Source organism: Drosophila elegans, unplaced genomic scaffold (genome assembly GCF_018152505.1).
Source record: "Drosophila elegans isolate 14027-0461.03 unplaced genomic scaffold, ASM1815250v1 contig_476, whole genome shotgun sequence".
Classification (NCBI taxonomy): Eukaryota; Metazoa; Arthropoda; class Insecta; order Diptera; family Drosophilidae; genus Drosophila; species Drosophila elegans.
The window spans coordinates 106,039-127,038 of record NW_024545863.1 but is presented as its reverse complement, the minus strand read 5'-3'; the positions used below and the strand labels follow the sequence as shown (position 1 = coordinate 127,038).

The following is a 21,000-nucleotide window of genomic DNA, read 5'->3' as shown; positions in this document are numbered from 1 at the left end:
AGGCAGGTAGTTGAAAAGCCAACGAATCCAGGTAGACAGTTTGGGTTTATATAACATTGCTATTGACGAGTGTAATTAGTAAGGTTTGTCATTTGCAGGCATGAGCATCATTATGAAGAAATTGTGTTTGCTTCTTTTAATGGCGCAACTCGTGTCCTCAAGTAGAAAACTAAACGAAATTCTCGATCGCGACGAATGGATAAACATTGCCAAGGAATACATAAGGAATCACAAGCCGTATAAAGTGAAAACCTACGAACCGTATAAGCCGCGAGTTGTAAATTTAACCAACACATTTGGTGGAGATTTTTGGGAGACAACCACAGCAACAACAATCGCGGAATCAACGACTTCAACGGAGACAACTACTTATTTCACTGAGGATATATCTATCACAAGCACTGATAGTACGACATCTCAACCTGATTTTTCCACAACAGAATCAGGTTTTGTTACTTCAGAACCGCCTGAAACAACCACAAGTATTTTAGATTCCACTACAACAGCATGGCTGGCAATGACCAGTACTGAAGACACGGATTCTAAAACAACCTATGAATATTCTACAACGACAACAAAGCCCGAGCTTACCAGTACAGAATCTTTAGAAGTTACTACGGAATCAAATCCTAATAGTTGGGAAATTTCGACATCAACAACAAGTCCGGAGTTTTTCAGTACTGAATCCTTGGAGTCCACTACAGAAACGATTTTAAGTAGTACAGAATTTTCTGTCTCAACGGCTACGATTGGAGATTTTTCTACAACATCAAGTCCGGAGTTTTTCAGCACAGAATCATTAGAAAAAGGTCAAAGCACAGAATTTCCAGAATCAATGACTGTTGTTGGAGATTTCTCTACAACATCCAGTCCGGAATTTTTTAGTACGGAATCCTTAGAATCTACTACAGAATCAATTTTAAGTGGCACAGAACTTCCAAAATCAACGGCTATTATTGGAGATTTTTCTACAACATCAAGTCCAGAGTTTTTTAGTACCGAATCATTAGGTAAAAGTCCCAGCACTACAGTTTTACCGGAATCAACAACCCAATTTTTAGAAACCACTTCAGAAATATATGATGTCAGTACAGAATCTTCAGAAACAACCACTACAATATCTACAGATTATCAAAGTACAACTGAAACAATAGAAACCTCCACAGAAGGACTTTTATTAACCACTGAAAACCCGGAAACCACCACGTCACTACTGGATATAATTGCCACTACTCCGGGCTTTGAAACTTCAACATCATATTTAGATACAGTGATTGGTAGTACAGAAGTGGAAACTTCTACTACATCAACAACTTCAGGATTTCATTGGACAACAACTGAGATAAATAAACCTCAAGAAGAAACCACAACTAAACGAAGATTGAGTGCCGTTGAGGAATCCGTGAGGCAAAGACCGAGAAAATTAAAGTATTCTTCAGATACAGAACCTGAACTTTACTGGTACTAATTTTTGATAAAAATAAAGACATTTTTTAAATTTAACTGCAAGCGGTCGTTTTATTTAATGCTGGTATACTTTTAGTATTTTTTAATATTGCTGTCATATAAATGGTATATTTTAAGACATGAAAGGCAGTCACACTGGCCAAAAGCAAAACACATTTTAGTTGGTTATTTTCACAGCAATTCAATCTGTTTGAAGTAATTCATAGTAGAAAATATGAGTTTGGCTAGCATAAAACAGAAAGAAGTCAAGGGCAAGAAGAAAATTCTACCCAAACTGCGAACAGTTCTAGCCAATCCGTATAAGCAACACAGGTAAAGCTAATAAAACTCAATCAACAGGTTTTAATTTTGTCACTTTTAGTCCAGTTTTGCCGGATGAGGATGTATTGCAGTTTCGACAGATCCTAAAAAAGAGTATGCAGAGCAGCGGGGCAGAACCGAAATCCTTTGCCACTCGATTTGGCATACATCTCGGCCTGGAAAGTTCCCTGCGAGCCATTAATTCGCAGCGTTTCTCCTGTTTGGTGGTTTCCTTGAGCCTGCGACCAGCTCATCTCATCCGTTTGATAGCCACCAGTGCATCCGTCAAGGTGGCCACTGCTCCCATCTATGCACAGCCCAAGCTGGAGGAGCTCACCATGGAAATCTTTGGGGTGAGAGCAGTTTGCCTGGCTTTACCATTGGATTTAAGAACTATAAGTGCTGAGCTGGAACAATGGGTTATTGCCAGAAAAAGAACGCCTCCGTCTGTTAAAAAGGTAGAAACTAAAATCCACAAGAAGCCGAAGAAAAAACCAATAGAAATCGAACCAATTAAAGAGGAAAGAAAGATGCCACTTCCCACTGCTGAAAAAATGGATTTCGACGATGATTTCATATCCTGTTCATCAAATAAACCCTCTATAAAGCTGGACCGCCTAGATGTCCAAGTGGAGTCCCAAAAACTAGGCAATGCACTTCGAAATTTAGCCATGAAAGGAAAAAGTAAGGAGTTGAATACAGAAGCCAATCAAAAACCTGTAGAAAAGGAGGAATTCTGCAGCTTAGAGCCCATAGAAGTGGAGCCAGTCGAAGACGACTTTCTGCCCAGAGATCTACAAACCTATCGCCCCCTTACTGTCCACCAAATACGTCCCAATCCCGACAAGAAACCCAAAAAGAAGCGAAACAAAAAGGCACCTGCTAGCAAATCGTAAAGATAGTTGGCAACGCGGCCGCATCAGCTGTTATTTTTAAGGTTATGTTTCTCAGTTTGTTATCGTAATTTTTTAAGGCGCCCGCACACAAAATGCTCCGCAGTTTTCGTCAAATAATGAGGATAGGCAGAGGTTTTAAGTCGCCGATTCTTGCCAACAGTCTACTGAGATTACCAGCCCCTTGTAGACTTCAGTCTGCTTTGCACACCAGTTGCAGCACATGGAAATATGACAAGAAATCCTCGCGAGCGTCTGATGATTTGGACAGCGACGACGAGGATGATGAGGATTTCAAGGACGAAAGGGACTCCAAGGTGGTCAAGACCAAGGTGAACTCGCTGCGTGCCGATCTCCTGCTGAAAGCTGGCCTGGGCATGGCCAGAAAGTAAGTACTCTCCCCAGAAAACCTTGAAGTGCTCCTTATAACCATAACGAATCTCCTCCTCACCAGCAAAGTTGAACTGAATTTCTATGAGAGCAAGATACGAGTCAATGGCAAAAAGCTGCCCAAGAAGAGTGCTCAGGTAAGGAGTACCTATTTGCTTAGAAATCCCATTAAAAATTGTCTTATTCTAGCTCGAAATCGGCGATGACATCGATGTGATCCGGGGCTTCAGCCAATCGAATCCATCCCACCTGGTCGTGGCCCGCGTCTCAATCCTCTCAGCCAGCGAACGCGAGGAAGGACTCAGCGTCCATCTGCGGCGGTATAAGTCACTGCTGGTCGAGAACTACCGGGGACCCAACGCCTTCAAATCCTCTGAACACGTTGATCACTAAACCAAGTTAGGAATAAATAGATGATGCTGCTAACTACGTTTTTTTATTAATTCAAGGGTGCTCCAATGGTTTCACTAGCAAGAATAAGAAGCCCCCTATTCGTGTAAGTTTTATGAATAAAATTTTAATAAGACTAGAAATCAATTAATTTCAAAGGCAGAAGCATTATTATAAAAAAACTTTTGGTATTGTTTCAGTCATTATTTCGTTTTAGTGAGACTTGAGACTTTTTAAAGTCTAATCTTAAAACTAAAAGATAACAAATTTACTGATAAATAGCAAACATTCAAATTTTGTAAAATATAATTAAAATCTGTTTGTTGACTTACAAATTCAACATTATAATATTTGTATATACTTTTCACAACCAATCAAAATCGATGAATTTGTTTTGAGGGCAAATGCTGAGTAGCTTTATTTTCATAATAGCAAAAAATTAATAACTAAAGCATATTATCTGATTTTTATTCTTTATTCGTTTTTTTGTATTACATTTTAAGAAGTAATTTTATAGCCTTCTTTTAATATCAAGATGATATCGACTAAGATTACCACACGCGACAAGTTTCGGCCTTTGGATGCATGGCACTTCCCAGAGGGCAATTGTAGACCTCAGCAAAGTCCTCGTTGTTGGAGACGGCACCCAGAACCCGGTACTTGTCGATGGTGTGCTCCTGGGTCAGCTCCTCCCAGTAGTGCTCCTCCTCGTAGGCGGCACACCAGAGCTGGGCAAATCCGAGGAAGAAGAGCTGTTCCGGCGAAACGTCGAGGCCGGGCATCTGCTCGTTTCGTTGGGGCGCCAATGTCTCGTTATTTTCGCCAGCGCTCTTTTGGAGCTGCTTCATGTGGCTGCGATAGGCGGCGAGGGACTCCCTCAGTCCACCGGCGTCTGCGATATTCTCATCCTTGGTCCCGTTGCCATTGATCTTATGATTGATCTCCGGTATCAAGTAGTTGCTGAAGTGATCCACATAGCACTGGGCTCGTTCGTGGAACACTGCTCCCGATTTCCTGGACCACCAATTGCGCAGTTCCCCTTCGCTGTCGAAAGTGGAGCCCACCGTATCGAAGCCATGGGTCAGTTCGTGGCCCACCAGATAGCCCAGGGTGCCAAACTTCAGGGAGTCGGGCCAGGAGCGATGATATGCGGGCGGATTCAGGATGCCAGCCATCACGTACATCGAGTTATCCAGGTTGTAGTAGAAGGCATTCACCTGCATGCCCACTATCAAGTCCAGTGGCTTCGAGTCGTTGGCAATCTGCTCGAAATGCAGGCCATTGTAGCGTCGCAAGCAGGTTCCCAACTGCCGCAGATTGATCATGCTCTGGGCAAAGTTGTCCTCGACCACGGATAGATTCGCTATCTGGCGAATCAGGGTGTCGGCCAGCTCCGCATCCTTGTAGCTACCAATTTGCGGCGTGATGCTGGCCTCCTTGAGCAGCGCCTCTCGTCGCGTCTCCGTGTCCAGCCACTCCACGCTCTCCAGCGTTTGACGCAGCGCCTTGCGCAACTCCTTCACCATGTCGGAGATCTCGGTATGGGTGTCCTCGCTGAAGTACTCCTGCGAACGAAAGGGAAGTGGATAAGGCAAGTCGTAAATTAACATTTTTGGGTCAGATCGTTCTGAAGTATTTCCATTTAACTAACTAACAAATAGCATCCTAACATGGTATAAAACTATCTTATCTAGTAAATTAAAAAACAAATGAATGCTTAATTCGATCATAATGTGAATCTCAATAATAATTGTTCAATACATAATTGTTCAATTAATAATTGTTCTATTTGAACGCGTTGATCGATATAGATAAAAAAAATCCAAAAACATTTATACCCCAACGGGTATAGCAATGAAATATACTATACTATAAAGTCACTGAATTTGCCTTTATATAAAAATCAATTTTAAAATTTAAGATAGTTAAAGTCAGTTTGAGAGGCACCTCAAAGATGGTTAGCAAAAATTCCAACGGAAAAAGTTTTTTACCCACTGGGACATAAAAAAATGTACGTGTAGTTACGGTTAAAATAATAAATAATTTATCATAATGCTTATTTACTAAAATCCTATATGATATTGTTTTAGAAAAATTAAACTGCTAATAATTCCCTAAAATATGTAGAAAATGATTCTAAAAGAGTTAAAAAAATTAAAATTAATATTACTTATCAGTTTAAGAAAAAAAACCTTAAATATCTAAACTATTTTAAAATAAAAACTATTTTATATAACAAACTATCTTCAAAATAATTTATGGTCCAATAGGTTTTAGTATTAGACTTAGGAAAATATGAAAGAGTTTTTAAGTTCCAATTAAACTATTTTCGATTGCTATTTCCATTAGCTTAAGAACTCCTATTGTTTTGATTTAACTCCATTTTTTCTTATTATTGGCCAAAGGACAATTTGCACAAACAAGTATTTTTAAAAGTTAAATTTTTGTTTTCAACGCACCGCCATGTATAGCTTGTTGAAGAGATGGGCCATCGTGAAGTGGACGGTGGTCAGGCAGTGCTCCTTGTGGTACTTTTCCTCCTTCAGCTTGGCATCCATGCGGTAGAGGAGCAGCATGGCCAGATAGTTGGCCACGGCCTCCTGATGTCTGGCACACACCTTGTCCAGCTCCGTGTAGTAATAGTCGCAGTAGCCCGAATCGCCCGAATGGCTTGGATCGCCCTTCTGGAAGTCTAGGCCCGTCCAGGCGATGTCGTAATAGCTGCTCCATTGGCTAAATGGCGGCACCTCTTGCAAGGTGCTAAGTACAAGACACATGTCGTCATTACCCTCAAACTTATCGTTGATGGCAAGTGCCTCGCGCCAAAAGTCAAAGACGCCGGCTATCACGGCGGATACGTTATCCTCGGTGAGATTGAAGGCCTGCAGATAGCCGCGCATGCGCTTCTCATTCAGCTGGTAGGCCCGGGAACTGGAATTGACAATGTTGTCCGTCTGGACGACATGGTCGAAGCCCAATTCCGGCAATTTGAAGTAGGGGGTAAAGGGATACTGCGTCAGGAGATGCTCGTTGATCAGTCCTGCGACCCCGTAATTGGTGAGATGGGCGCTCATGTTGAACCAGCTGAAGCTGGAGGCGTTCCAGGCCTCGCGATCGACGGCGGGGAATCCACCGAGCGACCTGATAAGCGATAGATAAGCCGGATCGGCAGCCGGCAGCGGATAGACCACGGCCGTGAGGCAGGCGTTATAGAAGCGTTGTGCAACCAGCAGTTCGCCGGACACGTTTAGCGCCTCCGCCAGTTGGGTCCTGGTCATCAGCTGCTCCGTCACATCCGCCAGCGTGTAGACAATGTCCAGCAGATTGCTCCGTTTGTGGACGGCCTGGCGCGGCTGGTTCACGTTCTTCCAGTTTCCGCACGCGTACTCATAGAAATCATCGCAGGGCGCCACGCTTAAGTTCATATAGGACTTCATCTTGGCGCCGTAGGATCGCAGATACTCCGTCGTTTCATCTGTGATCGCATTTTCCAACTGATCCTGGGTTTCGGATTCATCGCCAACACTCCGGGCCTCACTCTGTCCTAACAAAATTAGGCAAATCACGATGAACAAGGATAATTGAGCACGTTTCGAGATTGAAAACATGTTGCCCTGATTCTTAGGGCATGCAAATATATATATATATATATATATATATATAAAGTCAAGTAGTTTGGCTAATCATTGATCGACCCGGATTATTTGAGAATAACACAATTAGCTCGACTGTTTTATTCGAAACGCGACTGAGAACTGAACTACTGCCGAATCCGAGTCTCTCCATACAGAATGTGCTTTATTCGCAACCATATCAACGAACTACACTGGACAACAGAGATTATGGCCTAAGCATCATTATGACATCATAATGCGGAGTTTAAACACATTTTCTACTTTTTCGTGAGACTTTTAAAAAGTTTTGTATTTTGAATAAAATTACGTATAACTTATAGGTCAACTAAAAAATCGTATAACGATATAAATTGTTGGCCGAGAGAAGCTTTAATACAAGTTATCGAGTTATAACTTAATTTAAGTGGACTTGCAAAACACTTTTCTAACGTTTTTTATTTGAATAAAATACACATTTCATATGTTTTACTAGAAAGACAAATCACAAAGTATAGCTACATAATGTATTACAAATTTGTGTAACTGGTAGATTTTGTTTATTAAAACACAAAATTATTTTTTAAGTTGGCTTTAAAAATTCACCTTTTGTTGTCTTGTGTAATCGGTTCTCTTGCCAAGTCTTGACCTAAGCCACACGCTGCTGTGATAAGGATTTGTAAGTTCTTAAAGATTCATTGATTAGAGCCTCATTCATTCAGATTAAAAAAAAAACATATTCTGTTAATTTTTTTAATTTGTTTTTCGAAAGCGTCAATATTTATTTACATAGTTTACTACTGGACTATTTGTTTATATTTTAAGATTAACTGCAATTATTTGTCTGTAGATAAAATATTATCAGCTTTTCTCGGAATTCAAATAGTAAGTGAAATTCATTTTAGCACCCTTCAAGACTGTATTATATGTTGGAGATATTGCAATACAAAAAAAAGCCTTAGTATTGTAATTTTTTATATTTTAAAGATGCTTTGCGCAAAAATAAAATTAAATATATATTTTTATTATTTGAGATCAATTTATTATAAACTTGGCCGACAAATTTGAATTTAAAGCTTATTGGCGCCTAATTTTCGACTAAAAACCAATGGTTTCACCATCAATCGATAGACTTATCGATAAGCGAAACTACACAGTGTGACCAGAGCTTGGATGCCACAGAAGTTAATTGTTGCTTGTGCTGCCAAATCGCGACGATTTTGTAAAAATGTCTTTTTCCGCCATTGGTGATTGCCAATTAATTTCGCAAATATATCAAGTATTGACCAACGAATATTGCAAGCAACTGCTGGCTAAACATATTCTAATTTCAGTACAAGAAGCACCGCGTCGCTTGCAGCGTCAAAGTTCTGCCGACACCTGTGACCCATTTTGAGCGGGAATCGCAGAATGTATTTCACTGGATGACCGCAGACCGCTGGGACAGGATTGAAAATGGCCTGTGGCGCCTGTTGGAGAACTTGAAAAACTGGCAGGATGCCCACAAGCTGCAGCGCGAGTTGCTGATCGATCATATCAATGTGCAGGTCCAGGCCACCGACAAACCGCATCCTGCCACGATGACCCTACTGGCGGCTGGTCAGGAGCTGACCCCCAAGGATCTCTGCCTGGACATCCAGCTGCAATACATCTCGCACGAGGACAAGACCATAGTGGGCGTCCACACCACCAAGCGCAAACATGCCACGAAGTCAGAAGCCAACGGCTCCGGCCACAGCATCATTTCCAATAAGGCCAACAAGGCGACCACCTTGGGATCGGGATCCAAGCCAAAAGCTGGGTAGGAAACCGCTTGCCCTTGTAGTTGGACATCTAAGTGTCCTTCATATAAAGAACCCCTTGGGGTTCCTTTTAAGACCCGTCAAAACGTATTTTTTATGATTTGAATGCATGTTATTATCAATTACTTGACATTCTATTAGTATTACTGCTTTTACAATAGTTAGTTCTATATATTTTGTGCATTTAACAAAGAATAATAAGCTGCATATATAATCTAATCTTTAAAATCACTAAGCTGTCATTTTTCACCTTTTAAATGTACTTATATTGCATTTATTTATATGTTTTACATCGATTTAATACTCAATTTAAGTAAATTTAATATTGTTTTCTTAAATACTTAGTTAGTCCAAATGCCTTATATCATATAAACCACTTAAAAGCTAATTTGAGTCCAATAAGCCTTAAGACGAGACTAATGTTAAAAATGAAGTCCTTAAGAATTGTTTGTGCACTTACTATGTATATTCGTAGTGCTGCCCTTTAGTATAAGTTATAAAAACAAACTTTCCGTTCACAATTGTATTATGCACAATTTGCCTTATCTCAGTTTCCTATTGGCATGTAAATACCTAGGATTGCAATAGTTTTTAATCGTTTTAAACATCTTTCCATTAGTGTGCCAGATAAAGCCTCACAATCAAAGCCCAAGCACATAGATGCCGACGACGACAGTGATTTTTTGTCCTCGGACACAAAACCGCCAGCCATCAAACGCGAGCGCAGATCCATTTCTCATGGTGGCGAGAAGGAGAAGTCTTCCAGTAGCGCCAGTAGCTCCTCTCAACAGGGAAAACCCCTCAAGCGATCGAAGAGTCCACTAGAAAGGTAAGTAAAATATCAAATACGCCAAGATGAGTCTAGAATCAAGGCGTATTGATGTATTCGCAGAAGTTCCAGAGCCAGCTCTGTCGAGTCCAAGCCTGCACGCCGCTCCGGCCGATCACCAATGCGTCCAAGTCGATTTAACAATTTCGTAGTAGGGTACGACGCCTCAAAACTATGGCTTTGAGGACCAATTTTAACCATTTCTCTGGGTGTGTTTTCAGCGAGACGAAGGGCAACAAGGGCAAGGGGTCCAAGGCCAAGCCCAAACGTCCGTCGCCATCGCCAGCCAAGGCGCTGAAGGTGGAGCAGATGGACGTGGTCCGGTTCGATGCACTGCAGCGGCTGGACAGCATGCTGGACATGCCCAAGCCGCGAAAAGTAGAGATTCTGTAAGTGTGATTCATTCGAGTAGGTGGAAATAAAACAACGTTTACGAAATTGCCTTCAACCTCCTTCGATCTTTTGATTGTCTCAGACTCTTGGAAAATATGGGCGAAGCAGATGTCCTGAACACTTTCGACAAATACCGCAGCGACTTTGACAAGCTGTTCAAGGAACGGGAGCTTAAGTCGCGCACTGTTAGTTATATGAACATTTCTCACATGGACATCATTGACATACTTAGCAAGAGCATTCACCAGAAGATGCTGCAAAAACTGGGGGAAATATACAGCGGTAGAAGCGTAAGTTCAGGTCTACTTTGGAATCGAATACCTATCTAAAAACTTCCTGATCGTTCAGAACCACACAGCACTGCTGGTAAACGGACTGCTGCCGCTGTGGATAGTGCGCCTCTTCATGGACAACTACAAGCTTTCGCATTCGGAGGCAGTGCAGCAAATCCGAGACCAAATAAAGTACAGCTCATATTTGAAGGCCTTGAACGATGACCCATTGTGTTCCGACCTAGATGACTGAACTAACCCTGTTAACAATATAGGATATGAGATTGTTTCGCACTCATACGATTGAGCAAATTTTAAGTAGCCGATTGGGGCAAATTAACATTAATTTCCAACTTTAAACTCATTTGTCTTTCTTTATTTTGATTGGAATCTGTTCATTACATTGTATAAATACATATTTCATTTGCTTTCGAAAATAGAAAACGCTTTAGCAACCGAATGTTGAGAGTGTGTTGTGTTGTGCTGTGATGGAGGAGTGCTCTCTGCGCGACTGGCGGTGAAGGATTACGAAATTGCTTTACTTAGAATCTAGGGACATGCTAGGAGAGTAATGTTTATGAAACGCCCGCCGGGTGGTTGTTTAAAACTCAGTCTGACCTCCACACTCTTATGTACAATCTATGCATGTGGATGAATGTGAACCTGCTTACAGCTCGTCGTGCTGCTGGTCCTCCTCCTCGTCGTCGCCGTTCGCACTCTCCTGGCTCTCGGTCTTCGACTCCTCGGCATCGTCCTCCTCATCCTCATCAAATTCGACCTGTTCGCTCTGGGAAACGCCCAGGGTCTGGCGCATCATCTGCTCAATGCTGTCGGCAAACTGGGACGTCTCCTGGAGCATATAACCGGATCGCAGGGTGGCGGTGCGGAACATCATCAAGGCCATGTCCTTGGCGGTGTCATCGGCCTCGTCGGCCTCAACGCGACGCAACAGCTCGCGGATCAGGGGATGCCTGGGGTTGATCTCGAGTGCCTTCTTCTGGTTGAGATAGTAGGTGCGCTGAGGATCGTCGGACTTCTGGTGGGCGTTTGACATGGCCAGACGCTCCATGTTGCCGGTCCAGCCGAAGACGCCGGCCACCAGGGCGCACGGCGAGTTGCTCAGACGCTCCGACACCTGTGCCTTGGAGATCTGATCCTTGAGGGCCACATCGTTCAGCCACTTGACCAGCGGCTCGAAGGTGCTCTTCAGCGACTCGAAGTTCTTCTTGCTCTTCTCCGACTCGTTCAGCTGGAATCCCTCCTTGGCCACGTTCTGGAACTTCTTGCCATCGAACTCGGGCAGGGCGGAGATGCAGTACTCATCGACGGCCTCCACCAGGTACAGCACCTCGTAGCCCTTGCTCAGCAGGCGCTCCACGAAGGGCGACTTCTCGACCTCGGCGCGGTTGGCACCGGCAATGTAGTAGATGTGCTCCTGCTTCGCCTTCATGCGCTCCTTGTACTCGGCCAGCGAGGTGACGCCCTTGCCGTTGGAGGTCTGGAAGCGGAGCAGCTTGGCGAGACGCGACCGGTTGCTGGGATCCTCCATCACACCCAATTTGATGCTGCAATTCGGAAAATAATATGATGATTAGAAAAGAGGAATATATAAACAATCAGTTAAAATAGAGTTAAAAAAGGGGGAGAACAGATTTGTTTTTCATTAGTGCTATATTGACTCGATGACTGATATTAGTTATAAGAATATTATAATTGTATTTATAGCTTTCAGTGGAACACTCATTAAAATAAGTGTATAAAAAATCGTAATACTCCAAAAAATTCTTATCAGTTTTCCACGTCACTATGGTCAATATTTGAATATTGCGTGGATTCTGCGAAAACTCTTATCTTAACTCTTCAAGTATTCTTTGTGTTAAATTTTTTTTTCTATAAACACGTTTTTATCTATAATCATGTATGAACGATCCTATGAAGTGTACTTTAATTTCGTCAGAAATATTAAAAAAAAAAAAAAATATAAAGTTCTTAGGAAAAGAGATTCTTATCAATTTTAAATAGAAATGATAATTAACACACGTCACCATAATGGTCAGAAGAATAATTACATGGATTGTGTGGATTTGTAAAGGCAGGCTTATGAATAACTACCCATTTTATCTTTACAAGTTCCAAATTTAAAAAAAAAAAAACACTCCTCCCAATTTGTTTGGAAAACTTAAGCAGTCAACACTTACTTGGTGGAGAACTCCTTCCAGAACTTCTCGTAGGCATCCTTGTCGATCTTCTTGAGCATGTCGAGCACCTTGCGGACCAGCTTCTTCTTGATCACCTTGATGAGCTTGTGCTGCTGCAGGGTCTCGCGGGAAACGTTGAGGGGCAGATCATCGGAGTCGACGACACCGCGGATGAAGCTCAGATAGTTGGGCATCATGTCGTTGAACTCGTCGGTGATGAAGACGCGGCGCACGTACAGCTTAATGTTGTCCGACTTGGTGCCGTAGCGGTTGAAGGACTCCGAGGGCTGAACCTTGGGCACGTAGAGCAAACTCTTGAAGGTCACCTCGCCCTCGGCGATGAAGTGCGTCTGCGACAGGGGCTCGCTGGAGTCCTTGGTCAGGCTCTTGTAGAAGTTGGTGTACTCCTCCTCGCTCACTTCGGCGGGCTTGCGGGTCCAGATGGGCTTGCTGTCGTTAATGAGGGTCCAGTCCCAGGTGGTCTTCGACACCTTCTTGGTCTTGGGCTTGTCATCGTCGGCCTCCTCCACCTTGGCGTCCTCATCCTCCACGTCATCCTCGGTCTTCTCGGGCTTGACCTCCTCCTCCACGGGCACCTCCTCTTCGACAGTCTTGCTGGACCACATGCGGATGGGGAAGTTGATGAACTGCGAGTACTTGCGGATGAGCTCGCGAACGGTGTCCTCCTCGAGGAAGTCCTGGGCCTCCTCCTTCAGGTACAGCGAGACCACGGAGCCACGTTTCAGGGTGTCGCCACGGGGATCCTCGGTGATGCTGAAGCTATTGGCGTCCGACTCCCAGATGTACTGCTTGTCGTCGTTGTGCTTGGTGGTGACGACCACACGATCGGCCACCAGGAAAGCAGAGTAGAAGCCCACACCAAACTGACCAATCATGTCGTTCATATCCTGCCCCTCTGACTTGCTGGGGTCCTGCATCTTGGCCAGGAAATCGGCAGTGCCGGACTTGGCAATGGTGCCCAGGTTGTTGATCAGATCCTGGTGAGTCATGCCAATGCCAGAGTCCATGATGTGCAGCGCCTTGTTCTCCTTGTCGGCCTTGATGCGAATGTGCAGCTCCGGATTGCTCTCCAGTTCCTTGCTGTTCGACAGGGCCAACAGGCGGATCTTGTCAATGGCATCGGAGGCGTTGGAGATCAGTTCGCGCAGGAAGATCTCCTTGTTGCGGTACAGCGAGTTGATGATCAGCTTCATCATGCGGTTGACCTCCGTTTGGAAGGTGAACTTCTCCGCCTGCCGAGACAAAAGGAAAAAAGAGAAGGGAAATCCCAGTCATACGTGTACTTTGAGAATGATCTGGATCATAAACTCAACCCACCTTTTCGCGAATTTCCTTTAATTGCGCCACATTCAAACCATCCAGTTGAATAGCCTCCTCTTCGCGTTTCAAAGTTTCGGCGTCTGTGGATTTCGATAAGTAAATTGAGTATAAGATAAGGGGGCGTTCTTATTGCAGGCGTTCGTAACGCTGACGTGTACCATCAACATTTGCTAAACTCGCCGGGGGGGCGTGTCTCTACCTACCAGTTCTTGAGCCCTCCTTGAAGGATCCCAGGTCCAAATCAATGGTTTCCGTAGTAGCCTCATCTTCGCTGGCGGCGATTTGATTGACGCCTAATGAGAATGCGACATGAATTAATTAGGTTAAAACACCGGTATTTTGCGGGCATGGCGGCGTGGCAAATGCAAACGTACCTGCTAAAAGCAGCACAGCCAACAGCAGAAAGTACTTCATGATCAAAGATAACTTGATTTACTACGCAGGACGAGCTATCAGTTACTCCGGCGGAAAGGCCACGTCACGAATAACAGATACAATAAATTATTCCGTACTTGCGACGCCCGCTTCGGTTTTTTTAAAATGACGCCGACGTACGGCTGGAAAGCCTTTAAATCCCTGGTAAGGTGACCATTTTGCGGCGTTGGAATATGCCATGCTCGCTGGAAAATATACTAAAACGACTAAAAATATACTGCAAAATGAAGATATATACAGTTGTGGGCCTGAAAATAGTAGCGACATTTAAAAAAAAAAATTGATTTCTGTTGAGTTTGATTATTTAAATGTTTTCATTTAATATGCTGGATTTTAAACTTTAATTAAGAAAAGGTTCAAAGTTCCAGCGTTGAATCCTAGATATTTTATACGTATGTATCATTGAGTCACTGTGTTTTAATTTTTTTTAGAAAGAATTCGAAAATTTGATCTATTTTTTTCGAAGTGGTCAATTAAACCTATATTTTTAAATATATATCATTTTTCTTTGATATTAGAGAATATATTTAGATTAAGATATATTTTTAAAATGAGCAATATTTTCAATTATTAACATTATATTTTTAATAATTTTTTTTATAAAATTAATTTCCATTGATTAGTCCGCCAAATAATAAATGTATATTATTATTTCTAGTATGTCTTATTCCAACTTTACGGTCTCACTACAACGATTTTCTATTAAAGTTCCCCACCACACATGTTTTTGGTATATTTCGGTATTTATATCCAAGCCCTTTGGTATTTTTCAACGGACCCGCTGCGGTCACTCTGGGCACGAGGCTTGTTTATTGGGCGAAATTTAATGATTCCCTGTAATCATTTAGCATTTGCGTGAGTTGCCAAACACAGGGCCTATTTTATATTCCGTTTCGGCCATACTCCGCCTACAACCGACTCGTCTATATCCAGACAAACACCCGCAGCAGCAGCCGCAGACGCAGTTCATCCGTCACAGGGGCCGCGGGCAGAGCACAAAACATCAACCGCAGAAACGGAAAACAGAAACCTCTTCACTTCGAAATCGTGATCGAAGTCGAGTGAATGATTCGGGGAGCGTGTCGTCTACATGGTAGTCGTAGTCGTAGTCGTGCATAGTACCAGTACCAAGTACCAGAGTACCGCCGCAGCAGTGTCAATTAGTAGTTTCGCATAACACCACCTCACGCGTACACACTCAACATACTCTACAGAGCACGAGCACCACCCCCCGAACAGCCGCCCACCAGTGAATCGCGATATCCGTGTTATACAACAAAATTGTTCCGTGTTCCTCTGCCATACGCCGGCTAAAAATCGACCTCCCAAACATCGGAAAGCCATCTTCGCCCGTTGGAGCAGCCTAATCGCAGAGGAGAAAGCGGTTCTACAACTGGAACTGGAACTGGAGCTGTAGCTGTAGCTGTAGCAACTGGTCCGGATTAGCAGGTCATCGTAAGAGGAGCAGCCGCAGCAAGGGCACCACTACCAGCTGCACCACCACCACCACCGGATCCACCATGAACATAGACGATTACGAATCGTTGCCCACCACCAGTGTGGGTGTGAACATGACGGCGGGCGCCATTGCGGGTGTGCTGGAGCATGTGGTCATGTATCCGCTGGACTCCGTCAAGGTGAGATCGGCGTTACCCGTCCGGTGGTAATCGGAGGAGGAGCATAATACGGCATAAACCTAACCTCACTAACCATCGGAATTTTGTGTGTGCCACCGTCGCCATCGCCGCTGCCGCCGCTGCTTTGGCATAATCGTGATGTAATTCCTCGGGTATCAACTGCAAACCAAGAGTTTCCCAGTCCCAATGAACAGCTTTAGGTGGAATAGCCACTTTTCTGCTCTTATCGGCGCACGTTCCATTGGTTTATGCTGCGGCGATAAGATTAGCCACCGTCGTTTCATCATTGAATGGACTAATTCTTATCGCCAGAGCTCTGATCATTCACCTGAAAAACTCATTTGGAAGGGACAAAAGTACACTGCTTAAGCATATGCAAAATGCGCCATGCTAGCTACCTCGTAATGAAGCTCGTTCGATAATAGTACATACATATGTACATATACAACGCATTCTATTATTGACCGATTCTTGTTTCGTTACATTTCACTCAGCTGGTCGAGTATTTATTGATTTTCGTGGCCACATGTGTCAATCGTGCAAATGACAGCCGGCAGGCAGTTGGGTGCCAGTCTAAAGCCTGGCCGGGATTCCCGGCGTCATCATTATAATAGTCCGTCGTTTGACGAGCTAATTTCACGGAGTTACGAAAGCCAGAGCGGAAAACCTTAAATTGACCAGCAATTGAGGCGCTTTTATTCGCTGATTTGCGATGTTTCTGTGACTGATTTATAAATAATTATTTTCGCCGCGTTGTCATTGTGATTTCACAATTTATTTTCTTATCACAGAGCGCTTATTATCGGGATAAATTAATCATATTGCCTTCATACATCTTGGCAGTCTTCTATCGATTGATATTACCATTTATGTAACGAAAACTTCTATCAATCCGTTGTGGCACCTTTTTAATTAGGTTTCTATTGCAGCCCCCACTCAAGAGACTATTTTTCACCTTGAATTGCCGTGTTGACTTGTTTTTGCTATTGATAGCAGCAGAGGCACCCAGCAGATACGTAGATATTCCTGGAAATCTTATCTGCATCGCAAAGCCCTCGTCTCTGTCGCTGTAATTTACAATGTGGATGCTGCTCTCAGCTTTGCGATATAATTCTATCTCGTCTGCTTGACGGGCACGCCTTTAAATAAATGCAATTAAGTATATAGATGTGCATACGTATGCATATACATGTGTAATCGTAAAGTACGTAAACAATTGCAAATCTCTAGACTCCCGAGTGACTTGCTTATAAATCAGCGAAAGTTTCGCCGGCAAACACACTATTATATATTTTTATATTCCATTGATATCGGTTATTAGTCCCTGCTGTTGTATACCGATTATGGACTAGTGGCAAATCCAAAGAAATCTATTGACAGCATGGCACAAATGAGTTATTAATTTAGTCATTTATTTCTGTAAATGATCTAATGTGTGCTTCGATATTATTTATTATTCTTTCTTGTTGCAGTTTGTAACTACAGGGATAGATTTAGTAAGTTACGAGAAACATCATTGACAGCTTAAATAAAGCATGGTACAAATGAGTTATTGATTTTATTTTTTTTGCTGATATTTTGCTCTATATATTTTTCTCCGATTGCAACTGCAGTAAAAGATTAAAATAGTTTCCGGGAAAAACAAATCATGATGAAAGCACGTTCTGAGGTCTTAAAAATGTCAGCGTTTAAAATGAAAACTGGAGATCCCCCTATTGATTTTTTTTTCTGTATTGTTCATAAATCATGAGTAACCATGACTTGCAAAAGAATGGCAAGAAGCGACTCTCTATTCTTCACTTCCCTTAATCTAAGATTTGTATACTATATACATATATAAGACAAACAAGTTGGTAATTCTGACACATCACTTTAACCAGTGTATTACCCAGTTTAATTTAGAACAAACAATAAGTAAATTAAATAACAAATAATTCAGAGAGCCCTTTGTAAATGCACAATGTAAATATAAAATTATTTTAAACGTTCCATTATTTGCCCATTTATAGACGCGAATGCAGAGCCTTTCGCCGCCCACACAAAACATGAACATATTGTCAACCTTTCGGAACATGGTCACGCGTGAGGGCTTGTTAAGGTAAGTTATTTCATTATTGTGTATTACATATTAAACTAGAATACCATCTTTTTGATTTACAGACCCATTCGGGGAGCCAGTGCGGTGGTATTGGGTGCTGGTCCGGCGCATTCGCTGTACTTCGCTGCCTACGAAATGACCAAGGAGCTAACGGCCAAGTTCACATCAGTGAGAAACCTCAACTATGGTAAATTTCTAGGGACTATACTTGCGCCAATGGCCCCTAATCCGTAACCGAATCCATTACAGTGATTTCGGGAGTTGTGGCCACCCTCATTCACGACGCCATTTCTAGTCCCACGGATGTGATCAAGCAGCGAATGCAGATGTATAACTCACCCTACACATCGGTGATATCCTGCGTCCGGGATATCTACAAGAAGGAGGGCTTCAAAGCCTTCTACAGAGCCTACGGCACGCAACTGGTCATGAATTTACCATATCAGACAATACATTTTACCACATACGAGTTTTTCCAGAACACAGTAAGTGCATTAAGCACTTCCTTGGTCTTGCCAACAAATTATATTATTTTGTGCATTGCAGTTGAACCTGGAACGCAAATACAATCCTCCGGTGCACATGGCAGCGGGTGCTGCAGCTGGCGCCTGTGCAGCAGCTATAACCACGCCCCTGGATGTGATCAAAACGCTGCTGAACACTCAGGAAACTGGACTGACGCGCGGCATGATCGAGGCCAGCCGAAAGGTGAATATTGTCCCTGCTAAAATTTAAGGGTTGTTTAGCTTTTTATCTGAATTTTATAAAAGTAATTTCCAGTAATTGGCTTTATATTTAGCATATGCTCTTAAATTAGATACTGATACCGTATGATAAGTAAAGCGTTAAAAATAGCAGGTCAGAATCTCTCGTATATCATTAAAGATTCGTTTAAATAGTATTTTTTCATTTTATTTGTATAATAATACAAGATAAATCTAAATCTAACAATATTGTTAATGATAAATGGGTTAAAAGTCTCATCAACCCTTCTCGTATATCATTTAAAAACGTATTATATACTTAAAGCTTTTGAAAGTTATTTAATAGTCCAACTTAATTTATCACTTTGTTTACTCAACAAAATTCATACTTCCAACATAAATACTGCTGCCATAAAACTTTTTATTAAATTAAGTGTTCGCTTGGCATTTATTATGTGTAATATGATCTCTGTAAATTTAATTATCGCATTAAATTATCTTTCAAGTTTAAAGGCTCAAAATTCTTATTTAAAATCTAATTGCCCTTTGACCTTTTCCAGATCTACCACATGGCTGGTCCATTGGGCTTCTTCAGGGGCATGACCGCCCGCGTGCTGTACTCCATGCCCGCCACGGCCATTTGCTGGTCCACGTACGAGTTCTTCAAGTTCTACCTGTGCGGCATGGACGCCGATCAGTACAAATCGTCAATTACGGGCCGCTCGGAGCCCCGCAAAGCGGACTACGTGCTGCCCAGGACCACGGATGAGGAGCAGAACGATCAGGATCGGGAGACGGCGAAGGAGAAGGAGAAGGACACGGCTGCGACCCTGCACTCGACGCCGACCTCGGTGAATGCCGCCGGTGCCATCAAGACGGTGTGTGAGCTGTCGACGCGACCCGCCGGGCCAACAATCAACCTGCACACGCGGCACACGGACGTGAAGAGTCCATACGAACGGGGCTTCTCCAGCACGTAGGCTGCGCCAGTGGGCGTGGCCGCGAGCGAGGCCTGCGTTCGAAACGTTTGCAGCAGCAGCAGGAGCGACAGCTAAACCTAAGCGTAGCTATTAGTTGGCGGTGGGGATCGGGGAAGCTGGGATGTGCGATGGGTGGTGGTCACCGTTGGGCAGGTGTGGACGACACGGTGTTCGAAACGCCTGCCGATCCGCTCACCACCGTCACTGGCCATTGCCCCACCACTTTCAGCCCACCCGAACCCAGCTGCTTCTTGTATGAATACTCTGCGAGGAGTCGGTGAGAGAGTTTTATCACTCCATAGTCGGAGGTTAAATCGTAGTTGTTGTTCTGCACAAAACTCTCGCTCTCACACACAACACGCAAAACTCCACAACACACACACACACCTACACCATCCCCACACACACACAGAGAAAACAGTTTTAGGCAAAATGCGAAATTCTTGTTAAAAAGTATATGCTAATGATAATGCTGTATCTATGTTATTTCGAAATGAGAGAACCTTCTGTAAAATACTATTACCTACTATTATGTATTACAACCCTTGATTTACTACATTTATATATATTTTTTTTTAAAACAAGTTTCAAAGTATATATACATGCATATATTTCTGTTGATCGTTGTAAAGTAGTCAAGAGCAAAAATGTAAAGCAAACACACACACAAGCGCGCGCGCCGAGGAGTAAAATTCAATAATTTGTAATCCAATTACACTTAAATCTTCAAACTGAGATGTTACAAAAACTAACGAATCGCAGATACAGTCTCCCTCCCAGATTGCCCAATCTAGACCCGATACTAACTAGCCAGCCAGCCAGACCCTTCCCAAGTGTAGAGTAGTAGCCTAGCTATGTCTGTTGTCCCTTGCGTCCCAGCACTCCATTGCGATTGCTTAAACATTTAAGATTTTCTCCATTGTTTTTAACCAATCATCACACACACACAACTTTCGTCTCAGTGCTAGAGTTCTTCACCCTTTTGCCTAGCAATCGCAATTCAGTGCCAGGGATCGGGGGCAACCGGAATCCCCAGAATATACAATAATGCATCATATTATTATGTTCACTGTTATTTTTGTTTATATATATATGCATAATATATGTATATGCTACACCGACGATTATTAAACTATAAGGTGTAGCTCTAAATTACAATTTTATTGTTAAAGAATTCAAAAGAAAAACGAAGCGGAAGCAGAAGCAATAACCATTGGCCAGCGAAAAAGCCCATTAAACGGATGAAAGAAAGAAAGCGTA

General features: G+C 42.8%; 7 protein-coding genes across 10 annotated transcripts; 5 read left to right on the top strand and 2 right to left on the bottom strand.

Annotated features, from left to right (window-relative positions):
* Positions 1–97: 97 nt before the first annotated feature.
* LOC108148562 (mucin-5AC) lies at positions 98–1,468 on the top strand. The gene has a single exon (XM_017275608.1). The coding sequence runs from the start codon at positions 101–103 to the stop codon at positions 1,466–1,468; it is 1,368 nt and encodes a 455-aa protein (XP_017131097.1). The 5' UTR covers positions 98–100.
* Positions 1,469–1,602: 134 nt separating this feature from the next.
* LOC108148877 lies at positions 1,603–2,663 on the top strand. The gene is made up of 2 exons (XM_017276178.2): positions 1,603–1,779; positions 1,829–2,663. The coding sequence occupies exons 1-2, from the start codon at positions 1,682–1,684 to the stop codon at positions 2,661–2,663; spliced, it is 933 nt and encodes a 310-aa protein (XP_017131667.1). The 5' UTR covers positions 1,603–1,681.
* Positions 2,664–2,744: 81 nt separating this feature from the next.
* On the top strand, positions 2,745–3,476 carry LOC108148878 (mitochondrial transcription rescue factor 1). 2 transcript variants are annotated; one of them, XM_017276179.2, is made up of 3 exons: positions 2,745–3,048; positions 3,115–3,187; positions 3,240–3,476. In XM_017276179.2, exons 1-3 carry the CDS (start codon positions 2,756–2,758, stop codon positions 3,441–3,443), a joined length of 570 nt encoding a protein of 189 aa, XP_017131668.1. In that variant the 5' UTR covers positions 2,745–2,755; the 3' UTR covers positions 3,444–3,476. The 2 variants fall into 2 exon arrangements, with proteins under 2 accessions (XP_017131668.1, XP_017131670.1); XM_017276181.2 differs by lacking the exon at positions 3,240–3,476 and having other exon boundaries at positions 2,756–3,048; positions 3,120–3,187.
* A 352-nt stretch (positions 3,477–3,828) lies between these two features.
* On the bottom strand, positions 3,829–7,178 carry LOC108148876 (neprilysin-1). The gene is made up of 2 exons (XM_017276177.2): positions 5,900–7,178; positions 3,829–5,005 (listed from the first exon to the last, which is right to left on the bottom strand). Exons 1-2 carry the CDS (start codon positions 7,046–7,048, stop codon positions 3,992–3,994), a joined length of 2,163 nt encoding a protein of 720 aa, XP_017131666.1. The 5' UTR covers positions 7,049–7,178; the 3' UTR covers positions 3,829–3,991.
* Positions 7,179–8,225: 1,047 nt separating this feature from the next.
* LOC108148824 (uncharacterized protein CG4951) lies at positions 8,226–10,807 on the top strand. 2 transcript variants are annotated; one of them, XM_017276081.1, is made up of 7 exons: positions 8,226–8,330; positions 8,386–8,852; positions 9,473–9,682; positions 9,749–9,838; positions 9,904–10,071; positions 10,158–10,365; positions 10,424–10,807. In XM_017276081.1, exons 1-7 carry the CDS (start codon positions 8,280–8,282, stop codon positions 10,598–10,600), a joined length of 1,371 nt encoding a protein of 456 aa, XP_017131570.1. In that variant the 5' UTR covers positions 8,226–8,279; the 3' UTR covers positions 10,601–10,807. The 2 variants fall into 2 exon arrangements, with proteins under 2 accessions (XP_017131570.1, XP_017131569.1); XM_017276080.1 differs by having other exon boundaries at positions 9,746–9,838.
* Positions 10,702–14,441, bottom strand: LOC108148823 (endoplasmin). Its single transcript, XM_017276079.1, has 5 exons — positions 14,261–14,441; positions 14,090–14,179; positions 13,884–13,966; positions 12,546–13,798; positions 10,702–11,912 (listed from the first exon to the last, which is right to left on the bottom strand). The coding sequence occupies exons 1-5, from the start codon at positions 14,298–14,300 to the stop codon at positions 11,015–11,017; spliced, it is 2,364 nt and encodes a 787-aa protein (XP_017131568.1). The 5' UTR covers positions 14,301–14,441; the 3' UTR covers positions 10,702–11,014.
* A 660-nt stretch (positions 14,442–15,101) lies between these two features.
* On the top strand, positions 15,102–20,995 carry LOC108148782 (mitoferrin). 2 transcript variants are annotated; one of them, XM_017275996.2, is made up of 7 exons: positions 15,102–15,176; positions 15,255–15,958; positions 17,968–18,056; positions 18,119–18,243; positions 18,306–18,541; positions 18,603–18,764; positions 19,321–20,995. In XM_017275996.2, the coding sequence occupies exons 2-7, from the start codon at positions 15,842–15,844 to the stop codon at positions 19,738–19,740; spliced, it is 1,149 nt and encodes a 382-aa protein (XP_017131485.1). In that variant the 5' UTR covers positions 15,102–15,176; positions 15,255–15,841; the 3' UTR covers positions 19,741–20,995. The 2 variants fall into 2 exon arrangements, with proteins under 2 accessions (XP_017131485.1, XP_017131484.1); XM_017275995.2 differs by having other exon boundaries at positions 15,114–15,958.
* The last annotated feature ends 5 nt before the right edge of the window (positions 20,996–21,000 follow it).